The 14105-nt window shown below is 57.2% G+C and overlaps 1 protein-coding gene across 2 annotated transcripts in view; it reads left to right on the forward strand.

The window, feature by feature from the left end:
- Nucleotides 1–23: 23 nt before the first annotated feature.
- Nucleotides 24–14105, forward strand: part of MYMK (myomaker, myoblast fusion factor) — a 30867-nt gene continuing 16785 nt past the window's right edge. The window contains exons 1-4 of one of the 2 annotated variants that reach the window (XM_080561679.1): nt 24–8258; nt 10561–10675; nt 12609–12757; nt 13119–13235. In XM_080561679.1, coding sequence (XP_080417805.1) covers nt 8124–8258; nt 10561–10675; nt 12609–12757; nt 13119–13235 — 516 coding nt within the window. In that variant the 5' untranslated portion in view covers nt 24–8123. Of the gene's footprint in view, nt 8259–10560; nt 10676–12608; nt 12758–13118; nt 13966–14105 lie in introns of those variants that run through there. The other variant, XM_080561678.1, reaches the window with a different exon arrangement.

Consider the following 14105-nt stretch of genomic DNA (forward strand, 5'->3'; position numbering starts at 1 on the left):
CTCCTCCTCCTCCTCCTCGACTTCAAAGCGCAGCCACCCCCAGCGCCGGGCTCGCAGCGAGGAGGAGCCGCCGCAGTGGCTCCCCCCAGCCCTCGCCGGCCGCTCTTATAGCGCTGGGGGGGGGGGGGGACCGGGCGGAATTCACACCTCTCGGCCCGGGATGCCCCCACCCCGCTTAACCCCTCGCCTCCCCCGGCGCCGATCCGCGGCCGCCAGCCGGTTTCCTGCGGCGAAGCCGGGGGGGCACAGGCGGGGGGGGGGGGGAGGCGGCACGCATGCGTCTCCGCCGCTGCCCGCCCGTGATTTTCACCCCCCCCCCCGGCCCCGAGGCCGTTTTTCGCCCCCCCCCGAGCTGGGCAGGGGGATGCCGAGGTGCCCCCCCGAGGTGGCAGCCGCCCTACTTGCTGCCTGCCCCCCCCCCCCGTCCCCGCATCGGCTGGAAGCGTGCTCGCTCCTGCAAAAAGGAGGGGGGAAAAAAGGGGAATCCTGCAATCCCGGGGGGTTGGTGCCCTTCGGTGGGGCTCGGCGTCACGCCCGCTGCTTGGTGCAGCTTGCCGCCACGCAGGAGGTAAAAGGAGGGTGGGGGGAACGGGGCTTGGCGCACACGAGTTGCCCTGCGGGGTGGCTGCAGTGCCCCTGGCTGGGGGGCACCGGCACACGTGTCACCTCCGGCCACGGCAGGTGGCAGGGACAAGCCCGGGGTGGCAAGTGGGACGCGATGACGCCACGTGTGCAACCCACAGGTGTCCCACGAGGTCCCTTCCCTGTGGGCTTCGTGCAGCCGCCGACGTGGTTCACCTGCACGGTGCCGCGCGTCTCTGTGCACGTCGTAGCACGGCCCTGCACACCCACTGGGGACGTCCTGGCACGTCACCAAGCCCACCTGCACGGTGGCCTCCGTCTCCTGGCTCCAGCACTCCAGGGATGCTCCGTCTGGGCAAGGACCGCTGGTACCACGGTTATCCCGGAGCAGGGCTGCGAGGATGGGGGCACCACGGTGCCTGGGGACACAGCGGTGCCTGGGGACACAGCGGCGCTTGGCCCTCGGTGGCAGCACTCAGCCCCACCCGGACACCCACCCAGCCTCCGTGCGTGTCTCCGCAGCCACGGGGCACCAACCCCACGCAGCTCCCGGGGCCGCTGCACCTCTGGGTCATGGAGAATTTGGGCCCCAGGGATGGCGGTGAGGAGCCGAGCGGAGAATCCATCCCAAAAAAATTTACATGGGAAATGAAGTCTCCTTTTCTGTTTGGCTAAACGTCTGCCAGCCTGTTTTAATTTATCCAGCTAGGTTGATTTGCAACTTTTAATTTTCCATCGGTTGGCTGTGACCAGGACACTGGGAAAATTTAGCGCTCGAGTTCACCCAGCTCCTGTGTTTCAAAATATCCCAGCCCGAGACATGCAGGAGAAAGCCCTTTCCGTTTCGGAACAACCAGGAGGGAAAAGTCTGAACACGAGAGATTTTAAAAGCATCAAGCTATTTCACACTGAAAACGCCAGAGCAGCCTGGGTCCGTGTGAGCCCCTGCATCCCCCAGCCTGCCCCAGGTTTGGCAGGAGGCTGCACCCCGTGGGACCCCATCCCTGGGTGACCCCGCACCCCGCAGGGACAGCCGGGACTGGGAAGCACTGGGGATGAAAGCCAGGGGTCGGGGACAGCAGTCCCCAGGCAAGCACTGGGGGAGCCAGCAGCAGGCGAGACGCGTTCAGTCTCTCTGTGCCTCACCAAAAGTCCACCAAAGCCAAGGGAGTTTTTTTTCCTTTTTTTTTTTTTTTAATGAAACAGTTGAGATGACTCAGCGGTTTCTGACGCAATCCCCGTTTCATCGGAAAATTCCTAACCAGCTCCTAGTGGCAACTGATTGCTCCCATAAATCACGCCGTGTTATCCCTGGCCGCGGCAGCGCGGCTTACGCAGCCCCGGCCCCTCCGCGTGAAATCAGCAGGAGCGATGCCATCGCGGCGGTGGGAGCAAAAAACAGCCCCGAAAGCAAAAAAGCTCCGCAGAGCAGACCCAAAGCTCGAGCCTCCCTCCTGCTTCACCATCAGGGGCCAAACCTCCATGCTCCCCACCCCAAAGACCCCGATCCCCCCACCCCAAATCCTGTGGCTGCGGGTGCTGCTGCTGCCGAGGCTGCCGGCAGGTCCGGCATTAATCACCGGCGGCCGGTCTCAGACGACAGGGTTTTTTATCTCCCTTTTTTTTTTTTTTTGGCATGAGCGTTAGAAATGATTTGCAGATGTTATTTACTGCGTTTTGGGCTCGGAGTAAATCGAGACAAGATGCACCTGCGTGGACGGGGAGAAAGCCCTCCCCACCCGGGGACGGTCGCGGCGTGCTCGCGCAGGATTTTCCCAGGGAAATTTGGGACTCGAGCAGGGGCTGAGCCATGGGGAGATGGAGTGGGTGCTGCAGCCTCTGCTCCAGCCCCGCTCCACACCAGCCAGCGTGCATCCCGCAGCACGATGAACAAGGAGCAAAATCTCAGCCTGCATGAGATTGAAATGGTGCAAATGGCCCGGATCTGCCCAAAAAGCTGATTTCAGCTCTGCTGCCCTTGCTGCCGCCGTTCGGGGCGTGCCGTGCAGCCCCTCTGTGTGCCAGCAGCTCGGCAAAGCCACCCAAAAAGCGAGCACAGCAGGAAAACAGCCTCAGCCCTAGCAGGCAGAGCACGCTCGCTCCCAGGCTGAAGCCGAGACGTTCAGGGTCAGTGCTCTGAGCTACCTCGGCCAGGAACGAGGGCTTACTCCAAATCTAACCCCAACTCCCCAATTTGGCTCATTCCCAGGGGAGCCTCCCCTCCCCGGGGACCCAGCCAGCCGGCCGAGCATCCTGTGCTGCTGCACCCCACCGTCCCCGAGGCTCTGACCCCTGCGCAGGGCCGCTGCCAGCTTTTCCACCCCAAACCAGTGCCCAGCTTAATTCACGGTCCAAACAAAAGGAGCGACAGGCACTCCAAAATATCCTCCCTCCAGCCCGGGGAGAGCCGGCGGCGGCTGACTGCTTGTTTGGCCGCAGAAGTGCCTGCAGAGGAAAGGAGTTTCCTCCACTGAAATTAGTTCAGTGAAGTTTTGGACAGAGCAGTGTCTCTGCTCCACGGGAGCCGCCACGGCACGGAGGCACTCTGCGCTTGGCAGGATCGGGCCCTTTCTTGGGGGTTGCTTTGCCAGGGGCAGCCCCAAGCAAGTCCCCGTGCGGGGCTGCACGAGCATGGAGCAGGACCTGCTCCCGGTGAGCCGGAGCCACCTCCCAGCCACGAGCTGCACCGATCCGGCACCACTTTCCAGGCAACATTCATCCTTTTTCTGGCCAGGCCCCGGTGCGGGTGCAGTGGATGGAAGAGCTCTGCTGTACCCAGCCCCTCCAAAACGCCTGCCCACGTCCAGGAGAGCCAGGCTGGAGGAGGATGGTCTGGAGTCTGCTGGTCCAGGACCCCCCGGCGGCTTCATGTTCACTCGGGGGGAGATGACTAACAGATTTTCTTCCCTTTTTTTTAAGGTTTCCTGCAGAAGTGGCCCGTTTGTTCAACAGTCCTGCACAGCTCCACGCGGCGTTTTCGGGCGAGCCTGGCGCGGCGTGAGCAGATCTAAGGCAGCCATGGAGCGGGTGAGGTCCCTGCATGGCCGGGACATTGCCAGGGGGAGCAAAATGTGGCAAAGCCCCAAAAAAAAGGCCCTGGCAGCCAGCCCTACCTTCTTCTCCAGAGCTGTGGCTATGGCCTACCACTGTGCAACTACAGCAAGAGGAGCCCAAAAGAGTGTCCTTTCGAGACACTCCCAGTCCCTTGCAGAGTGACCCACGGCGCAGTATTAGGCAAGGCACTTAATCTGTGCGTGCTTGCATGAAGTGTGGAAAATGATTTATACCATGTTAGCGTGAGGGTTTCAGCCGTGGCTATTTGCAATATGTTGAGTCAAACCGAACAGGCCAAAGCCACCAAGCTGCCATCAGATTCCTATTAAAATGCCTCTGGGAAGTTTGAAAGCCACAAGTGACCACAGTGTCCCCAGGTACGGTCATGGCCGTAGAGTTTTAATGGTATTAAAAGCTATTACTTTTTTCTGCAGATTTATTTCGCTTTAATTTTACCTGCCCCTGAAGAGCATAGGTTCCTGCAGGAACCTGGAGGAGCGTCCAGACTGGTCACGCTTGGCTGGGAATTTAAGCTATGCAAAGATTAAAAACCAAAAAGTACAAAGCCTTTTCTTCTAATGAAATGAGTCTCGCACGGAGGTTGTGTAGCATTGTGTAGAGGGACATAAGCTATGCAGCATTGCCAACCACAGGCATTCAACAGCCATGAGTCAGACTCCCCCCAATCCTAAGATTGGTTTCATTCCCTTCTGGCTTTTGAGCCTTTAAACATCCCAGCTTGGAGCTTTTCTCTTCAGAAAAGGAGGTTTTTGGTCAACAGGGCTGAGACCCTGACACCATCACCGGGCTCCAGCAGCTGTGACCGTAACACAACCATTAAATCCCACGACACCAGCAAGAAACCCCTGGGCTTGGCCAGCCCCCACACTGCCCCCAGCCCCACTACACCCCTATATTTTCACCTTTGGCACCCAAGCAGACCACCCTGATGAGCCAGGACAGCCAGATGGGTACATATGAGCAATATAAAGCTGGTGACAACAAAGGAGATGTCCCCAGCACTAACGGTGGCCTTGTGGGGGGCAGTGACCAGGCGGAGGAGCAGGGCAGGGTGAAAAACCCAAGGGAAAAAAGAAGCGAGGGTACCTCTGGGGACACGCACAATAGGTTATTCAGGGGAGGCAGGAAGCAGGAATTTTCTTAAGGGCAGGCATTCAGCTAAACGGGGCCGGGCCTCACGGAGAATGGAGATTTTAAGTGGCAATTTATTCCGCTAATAAAAGGAGAAGGCTGCAGGTGCTCTGGCAGGGCTGTGCGCGGGTGAGAGCCGAGCACGAGCGGGGCCGGCCCCACAGCCGGGAGCGTGCTGGGGCTGTGACACCCCCTGGGGGTTCCACATTTACTGGGGTCTTCTCCCCTACCTCTGGACTGTGGCTATACCAAAAGCTCTGCCCACCCCAGCGTTCATGCAGCGGCTCTGACTGCAGGGAAAGTAGGCGATGAGAGGGGTTTTACCCAGATGCTCCAGCTGCCCCTGCTCCAGCAGCTTAGGGAAGGAGCAAAAAATACCCCATGGGTGCTGCCAGGAACCCTCCTGCCTCAAGGGTGGGCTGCCCAGCACCAGGCCCCTCATGCCAGGACGGTTCTTGGTCACACCCCAGAGCCCAGACTGCGCACGTCGAGGCGTTGCAGAGAGGAAGAACCCGGCTCTGAAGTAACGGAGGCGGCGAACAACGCCTAGCAGTTAGCACCACGTTTGCACAGCCCTTCCTCCTGCTCACGCTGCTCTTGCACACTGCAACACTGAAAAATCATGAGCTCATGCAGAAGCTGCAAGCGATTCTCCATTTTAGTGTTGTTAGCACCATTATTCCAGGCCTGGCACTCGCCAGGACTCACAACAGTCCCAGTTTCAGTTCTGATACAACCTACACCAGACAGAAAAAAGGTCATCCTGTACTCATCCCAAGGTGAATATATTCTAAATATTCTAAATTAGCATCAATCCCCAATCCTCTATTTCAGTATATTCTACTTCCAAACTATCACCCTCGTATAAAAAGGAACACAAAACGCTCTGTGTCTCTTTCCTCCACTGCAACGTCTGAGCTGAAACAGTAGAAGTGCTTACAGAAAGCCATGGTTAGTGTTACCCTGGAAGGATCCAGGACGGCATACCAGAACCTGGTTTTGGCATCTGGGAACCACTTTTCAGCCATATATATCACCGTTCCTGCGTGCGCTCGGGTCCACACAAAATTAGCCCTAAGGAATGTGAGTTCGAAATTTGCTTTCCAGAAGCACTTAAGTGCAGGAGCTAAAATTTGCTCTTTCTAGATTTCCTACCTGTTTAAGAGAGAAGGAACGAAATTCTGGCCCTTTGTTACTTGGGCTCCTTCCCGGGAAGATGTGCAAAGCCCGTGCCTGGCTCTCTGGGTCTGCTGTTTGTAGCCTGAACCGAGACTTTTCAGGCAGCAGCTCCCGAGGTGAGCTCGCCACCTGCCCCTTGCCTCGCGGTTTGCTTTGGGCTCTCTTTTTCAATAAGAGCTGGAACACGTGTGCACACTGGGGTGGGTTTTTTCCCCCATGCCTACAGCGCTGGCTGCAAACCAAACGCCAGCCCAGGGCATGCAGCTGGGAGAGATGAAGCCCGAGCACCTGGGGAATGTTTTCTTGCCCCTGGGAGCTCCAGCATTTACTGCTCAGTGCCACGGCTGACACTCGCTGCATCCAGCAGCCAGCTGGGTTTGCCTTCCTCTGGGCTCCAGCTGGAGCAAAGTTGCGAGGGGGATGCATTTGACAAAGGTTTGATCTTATTTTAAACTGATGCCATTTGGCCTGCTGCACGACTGCCTTACAAATGGTCCCAAGAGAGCTGCCTTGCCCCCAGACGTGTATTTTTGTCCCCACAATTGGGCTCCGAGCTGCATTTTCACCAATCTGACACCAATGTCACAGCCACAAAAGCAGGGAGCACACGGGTTGCTCATCCAGGGATCCGGAGTGTTTTGTTCAACCAGCTAACCCTAACCCTGCTCCAGACCCCCCTGGAGGCAAGACCCCCAGCAGCCCCCAGTCCCAACCTCAGCCCCACAGCTCGTGCAGGAACAGCTCAGAATCACTGAAAAGGAACAAACACCAAAAAGGAACAACGACCAAAAAGGAGCAGGGTATTTCAGAGCACACTGGCACTTTGCTCTGATTGCCGCTCAGGGCTGGATGCGTGGTGAGAAGCAGGGTATTTCTGTGCTGTCTTGGGGTGATTTATTTTCACGGTAAAATGAGATGTTAGAGCTTTTCTCTGTTTATTTACAGCTTTACAAGGATTTGTGGTAAGCTGATGGCTTGTCCAGGGTGGCTGAAGATGCGGCGTGGGCAGCGTGGAGCCACCCTGCTCTGCGAAGGGATGCTCGCCTGGAAGGAACGTGGCCGGTTCCTGAGATATCAGATAAAATGGGAGCCCTGCCCTGCTCGTCTCAGCTGTGCCTGGAGGAAGGCTGCCAGCAAACCCTCCTGGGACAGCACTTTGATGCTGCTGGGCCATCCTCACCGCACCCAGCACCCACACATCCTCCTCCCCGGGCCCTTTCCCACTTGGCTGGAGGGTCTCAAAGAGCCTTTTTCTCCACGCATGCCTGCCTTTCCCTTGGACCCTCTCCCGGGGCAGAGGCAAGCCCGTCCTATCGGCCTCAGAAATCTTCGGTGGCTCCTCGGAGGCCTGCAGCCTCCTCCCAAACCCGGAGCACAAAGGCTCAACGCGGCATTCCTGTTCCCTGCTCTGCAGGAACAGCTGTACCAAAAAGATGCCGAGAATCCCTGCGAGGCTCCAAGGAAAAGATATTAACCCAGGAGGGGAGCAGCGGTGCTATAATAAAAAGCCATTATAAAAGAGAGAAGCCACTGAGTGGATTAGCAGCCCAAACCTTGCTTGGATTTTGGTCTCTTTTCCTCCAGCTCTCCTGCCCTGCCGGGCAGTCTGCGCCGGTTCCTCCCCACGAAGGGAAGCTCAGCTCCCAAATTTCAGACGGGTCTCCTCTGGGGGAGTCCCCCTGCAGTATGGGGCTGGGTTTCACACAACCCGAGCACCCAGAGGGCACACACACACACAGCTGCCGTTTCACACTGGGTCAGACGAGCTCCCTGAAGCCTCCCCTCCAGCTTCAGAGCTCGGCGGCTCCTTGCAAAACAAACCGCAGCCACGTTACAGCCCCCAAGAAGTGAAGGCACACGCTGGTCGCAGCCAGCACAAGGCGTGCAAGGACACATTCCCCTGCGCAAACAGCCGGGGCGATGCCGGGCGCAGAGCATTTGCTGCGTGGGGCCACCAGCTGTGCCAAGAATTTCGCTGTTTGGGGGAGAAGGGAGCACGTGGGGCTCCTGCACCCGCAGCTGTTCCCTGCCCGCAGCCCTCCCGGCCATGCAGGGCATTTAAATTTTAAAGCACACTCCCCACGGTTGTTTTCTCCTCCCTCTCCACCGGCTCGCACGGACCCCGTCCCCGGGAGCTGCCGGTCCCCGAGGCACCCATGGGCTCGCTGGTGGCCAAGCTCCTCCTGCCCACCATCAGCACCTTGGTCTTCCTCCCCACCATCAGCATCGCGGCCAAGCGGCGCTTCCACATGGAAGCCATGGTCTACTTCTTCACCATGTTCTTCGTGGCGGTAAGGGGCCCCTTGTTTCCTTCCCCCTGCACCAGATCCCTGCTGGGAAGGGTTGGGGGGTCTCCCCGTGGCAGCGAGTGACCCCCAGGATATCCACTGTTGGTTACCTCCCACCCTGTGTGGTGCTGAGTGGTGAATTCCCCGGTTTGGGTGTGCTGAGGGTGTCCTCGCGCAGATTTAGTGGTGTTCGTGACGGTGAGGTTAGCAGAGGGTCTGGGTTCATTGCGGTGTTCTGGAGCTGGTTTTCTCTGTTTTACAGCTGGTAAATGCCCATGCTGGATTTAAACTGTATGCAGAGTATCTTGCTATGGTTCTGTCATTTTTTGCTGAAAGCACGTAGCCAGATTCTTGATTTTGCAATTGCTAAATGGTGGTGTGAGCAATGCTGGAGTCGGGGAGTTTCTGCACAAGGACAGGCAAGGCTAGAAACATGCTGCTGAGCTATCAAGAAAAACAATTTTTAACCCTCTGCCCTGGCAGAGAGGTTTGAAAGTGCCAGAAAGACCCAGACTCCACCTGCCTCCCTCATCAAGGGAATTACGAGTGGAGAAAGTCCCTCGGCCATATGCACACCGAGCAATTCCTGCTCCTGCTCCCAGCAGCAGGGCTTTTCGTGGCGCTGCTAGGTGCCTCGTACTCCCACGGGCTGAGCGCCCAAAGCAGCATCTCTGCTGCAGAAGGTCCCTGTTTGACACCACGGCAGCAATCTGTTAAAAAAACATGAAGGAAAATAACCCAGCAGCACAATTAGCATTGCATTCGCCTCTGCCCAGCACTGATCTCAAGGTATTTCACGAGGCTCATCATGTCCCCCACCTGGACACAGAGAAACCGAGGCAGGGAGCAGACAGGCAAAAGCTCCTCCGCAGCAGAACCAAGGATACAACCAGGCTCTGAACTCTGGATTCCTGAGGATCCACTGTTTAAACCTCCGTTTAAACACAATGCAGGGGGAAAATTTCTGCCAGTTCCATAAAAACTACAGTAGTTAATAAAACCGTCCCGGCCGAGCCCCCCCCTCGCCGCCACCCCCCCCCCAGCTCCCCAGGGAAGCCAGACAGCTACGATTTCATTTTGCACTGGGCTCGCGTCTGCTCCACCTCCCCGAGAAGTCAATCGGAAAGTTGGCACGCGCGGCGAGGGGAGGCGGGACAGGTCCTCAACGAGGAGCCTGAGAAGCCGAAATCTCTGTGCGTGGGGAAGGGGCGGCAGCTGCTGCCCGGCCGGGGACAGGGGGGTTGCAGCTGCTGCTGTCACCCTTTTTACAGCATCCCCCTCCCCGAGTTGCAGGGGAAGCACACGTCCATCCCCAGCAAGCGTTGTGACGCCGGCCTGAAACACGCTCTTTGTCCTCCAGCCTTTCTCCCCCGTCTCCAGGCTCCCCGAACCCAACCTCGAGCCGAGAGCAGAGCGATGGCCCCGGTGCAATTGTTTCTAGAGACCACAGCGAGCCAAAGGACCCGCAGCAATTCCCATTATAAATAATATCAGCATCCCCGGCGGGGCATGACAGCGAGGATTACACCAGGGGCGCCTTGCCAAGCAGCGCAGGGACTTCTTCAGAAAGAGCAGGGCTGGTGCTACCAGTAGGAAACGAGCAGGGCCGGGAGCTGGGAGGAAAAGTCGAGCGCCAGGCAGGAGCATTCCTTTGATTGCACTGGAAAATTTCTCTTGGCTTGGTCTGCATCTGTGTTGCATGACAATGTCTTTTTGCAAATATCCCCATCAATGAGCCATCGGGCAGCAACATCCAACGGACAGGGACCGGCGGGTTCGCGGGGGATGCACCCAGTGAATTCCCCGTTATTCAGACTCTGGCCACACAAACCCCAATTAGCCCGGACAGTGACCTGGCATCCACACACATTTCATCGGGAAACTCATTTGGAATTCTTTTACAAAAACCTTTCGCAATTAGAATGAAAACCCTCAGCGCCCCTCCTGCTGCTGGAGGAAGGACTGTTCTGCATGGTCTGGGTCTCGGGCAGAGCATCTCGGTCTGCAAATTACAAATCCTGGCACAGCCCGGCCGGCAAACCAAAGCCAGTCCACAGGTAACTTGTAATAAGGCAGAAGAACGCTGATTCTCAGGTAATTTCTGATTGAGAAGGACATTATCTCTCGAATAGATTCATTACTGTGTGTCAGTGGCCCTGGTGGGTTTGAGACTGCTCAGTGCCACCATTTCAGCAGCCACACAGAGACCGTTTCAAACCAACCGATAAGAGCAGACGTGTTTTATTTTATCTTCCTGGTCTGTGGGCAAGCATCTAGCTTTCTAATGCCTTTTATTTTTTTACAGATCTACCATGCATGTGATGGCCCCGGCTTATCAGTGCTGTGCTTCATGCGCTACGATATCCTGGAGTACTTCAGCATCTACGGGACAGCTCTGTCCATCTGGGTGTCCCTGATGGGTAAGCAGGGGCTCGCGGTCCCTGCAGCGCCCGGCTTCTGCAGGGGGGGTCTGAGGGCATCGCTGGTGGGCGCTGGGTTTCCTGGGTCAGAAAACCACCCATTTCTCCTCACTTTCCCCGTGCTAGGCCCATCAGCTTGTTTGCTGATGTTCCGCTTCCCAAGGGACATCCCGTCCTGATGGGGGGCACTAAGAAGTGCAGAGCCTGACACTTCCCTCGGTAGCATGCAAATCCGGGTGATTTAGCCAAAACAAACATATCTCCCCGGTTTATCAGGTCTGGGCTGACAGGAAATATTAGATCTGATTAGAAAAGGCAGAAAGATATTTCACTTGCTTTCATGAAAAATCCCGACTCTGACAATATTCAGTTTTCCTTTTCCCCTTTCTCCTTTTTTCCCCTTTTGTTCCTCATTTGCCACTGAAACAAAATATAAGAGATGAACAAAATGAAAGAACTAGAGAAGGATGAAGCCTTCAAACCTGTTATTTCCCAATTTTGTCGGCAAGTTTGAGGGACGGACAGGAGCAGTTCTGACAGAAGAGGGTAGGGCAAGGGGCAGGATGAGTCTCCTTGCTTTCCTCAACAAACCGAGGCCACCAAAAGCAACCAGCCCAAAGGCCCCACAGGACCTTCCCGTCCCCTCCAGGCCCCGGGGATAGAGCGGTGCCCCCATGGCATCACCACATCGCTCACGGCACCTCCGTGCTCCCCGGGCTCGGTCAGAAAGGGCAAGGACAGGAACCACCCCCACGGGACATTCTTAAGCAGATAACGGCCGTGTCAGGGTAGGTCAGAGCCGATCCAGACGCTCTGGCTCCTTGCAGCGAAATTCGACTTGATTGCTTCATTACTGCATTCAAAACCTCACCAAAAAAATAAAAACCCCGGACTAAGATGTTTAAAATATTGACCCGCAGGGAAACAACAGAGATTAAAATGCGGACATTATCCCTTAGCCAAACTCCCTATAAAAACACGATCCAAGGACATGGAAGGTGTGGTGACTGAAGCCCAGGGAAGCCTCTCGCTGTGGCTTGTAAAGCCCGAGCGCACATGTGCGGACGCAGACCCTCGGGCACGCTTCCCGGAATGCAAATCCAGGACAGCCATAACACAGCTGTGCGAGCTGGAAAAGCATGGAGCCCACTGGGATCCATAACTTTTATCAGTTATTACCCCATTCTGTGCTAAACAAAAGCCTCTAATAATTCACTTGCACTGGCGACTTCCAGCTTGCAAAGCCCAGGCAGGTGCCGGCGTCGCCCGTCAGCCCGGAGCCCCGTCCCCACCGCAGCCGGCAAATTTGGGAGGGCTGGGGAAGCAGGAACGAGCCCAGGAGCCGAGCACGGCTGCAAGCACCCTTGTGTTTGTCCCTGAATTTTCGGTCGAGACGGCAGCAGGCTCTGCTGGAGGTCAGCCTGGGAGGTTTGGGGAGCAATTTGGGCAGAGCTGGGTGCGCGTCTCCCGCCGACAGCAGCTGCGGGTGGTGGTGGGCTCTGCTCTGAGCAGTCCCCCAGAGGTTTGGCTCCTCCAAGCACGGCCTCGATGCCTCCCTTGTGCAGCCAACTTCAGGGTACCGGGACCAGAGAGCAGGCTCTGCCAAGCCTGGAGCCACTCAGTGTCCCCACGTGTCCCCGGCTGCCACCCCCGAGCCCTGTCGCACACTGTCACAACACTGAGCATATTTCTAAAACCAGCTCCTGAAGACACCGCTCAGATACCCAGGGCCGGCTCACTTTGCCCCCTGCCTGCCTCAGCTTCCCCAGCTGGGAGGCATAAGAAGGGAAAGTTGGGCCCAGATCCGTCCCTGGGGACCCTGGGGCAGACCCCGGTGAGGTCTGGGGGTGCGGCAGAGCCCCGAGCCGCTCACCCCACAACAGGAGGAGCGGAGATGGGCGAGCCGAGGCTCCCTGTGCTCTGTGCCCCGCAGCCCTGGCTGAGTTCGATGAGCCGAAGAGATCGACCTTCGTCATGTTTGGCGTGCTCACCATCGCCGTGAGGATCTACCACGACCGCTGGGGCTACGGCGTCTACTCGGGACCCATCGGGACCGCCGTACTGGCGATCACTGTGAAGTGGGTACGTCGGGAAGGGCACGGCGGGGCTTTGCGGGATGCTGGTTATTTCCCTGCCATCAAGAGGTTTCTTCCCGAGGTCCAGCTCCTCCAGCAAGGGGATTAGACGGGGCTCTGCTCTTCCAGTCCTGAAGCAGAGACTGGGTTTGCAAGGGAATGCATGTTTTTGGGTTGAATGTCAAGAAACCAGCATTGTGAACTGATGTAGGAGAAGCCAAAGCGGCAGGCAGGCAGAGGGCTCGCCCTGGGCCGGCAGAGCCCACAGCTGTGTGAGCGGGCTGCAGGCTTCACAGGGTCTTATTCACGGGATCTGGACGTGGAGCAGCCAGCTGAAGCTCTTTGGTGTGTTCTCTCTGTGCTTCCAGCTACAAAAGATGAAGGAGAAGAAGGGGCTGTATCCAGACAAGAGCGTCTACACCCAGCAGATCGGTCCTGGCTTCTGCTTCGGGGCATTAGCACTGATGCTGAGGTTCTTCTTTGAGGTAACTTTTCACACACTAAGCCCCACTGACTTCGCAAGGTGCAGTAGACATTACCAAGCCAGGAGGTTCCCCCTTGCTCTGCGGGTCTGCATCCAGCCTCGGACAAATGTCAGCTCAGGTTCGTGTGCCGGGCGCTGCAGGACCCCTCCATCCCCGTGCCCACCCCAGCCCCTGCTCCGGGTGCTGAGGTCTGGATGGGGCAGTAGGGTTTTGTCCTCTTTTTCCCCGTAAGTGAGTTACAAGGACACCGGCCACATTTCCTTCAGCCATACGTGGTCCTTGAAGTGCTTTTGTCAAGCGGGAGCGGCCGCTTTTGGACACAGGGCACGGGTGACTTGAGGACACCTCACGTATCCGCCGCAGGGACTGGATACGACCCAGGCGTGGCCGGATCCAAACCTCGCTCACGCCAAGGAAAAGACTCCGTGGGCTCCCCGGGGCACTCAATCCCACATTTAACCTTTTGCTCTTGCCGCTGGCCAGTCCTCCTGTCCTGCGTAAGGGGTCTGTCCGTCCCGGGATGGGGGTGGGAGGCGGTGACCCCCCTGCCACAGCTGCCGGTCCCGCCTGCGCTCAGCCCCGCCGTTACGGCTGCTCCGTGCATTGGGAGCTGCGAGATACAACCTCGCCGTCGTCCCCAAGGATTATTTTTCAAAGCATTTAGTAATTGCAAATTCTAGCAGAACATAAAAATGTCACTTAGCAGAAAGTCCCCCCCCACCTCCCCCACCGCGCCCCATCGTCCCCTCCCAGCCTCCCGGCCTCGTCCTTTGCAGGGTAATGAAACACTTCATTCATGAATTGGGAAACGTGCAAATTGGAATGCGTTAAATCCACTTTGCCTATTTTTTTAAGGCTGGAAATCCTTTC

Source organism: Anser brachyrhynchus, assembly GCF_964034855.1.
Source record: "Anser brachyrhynchus genome assembly, chromosome: 19".
Taxonomy (NCBI): domain Eukaryota; kingdom Metazoa; phylum Chordata; class Aves; order Anseriformes; family Anatidae; genus Anser; species Anser brachyrhynchus.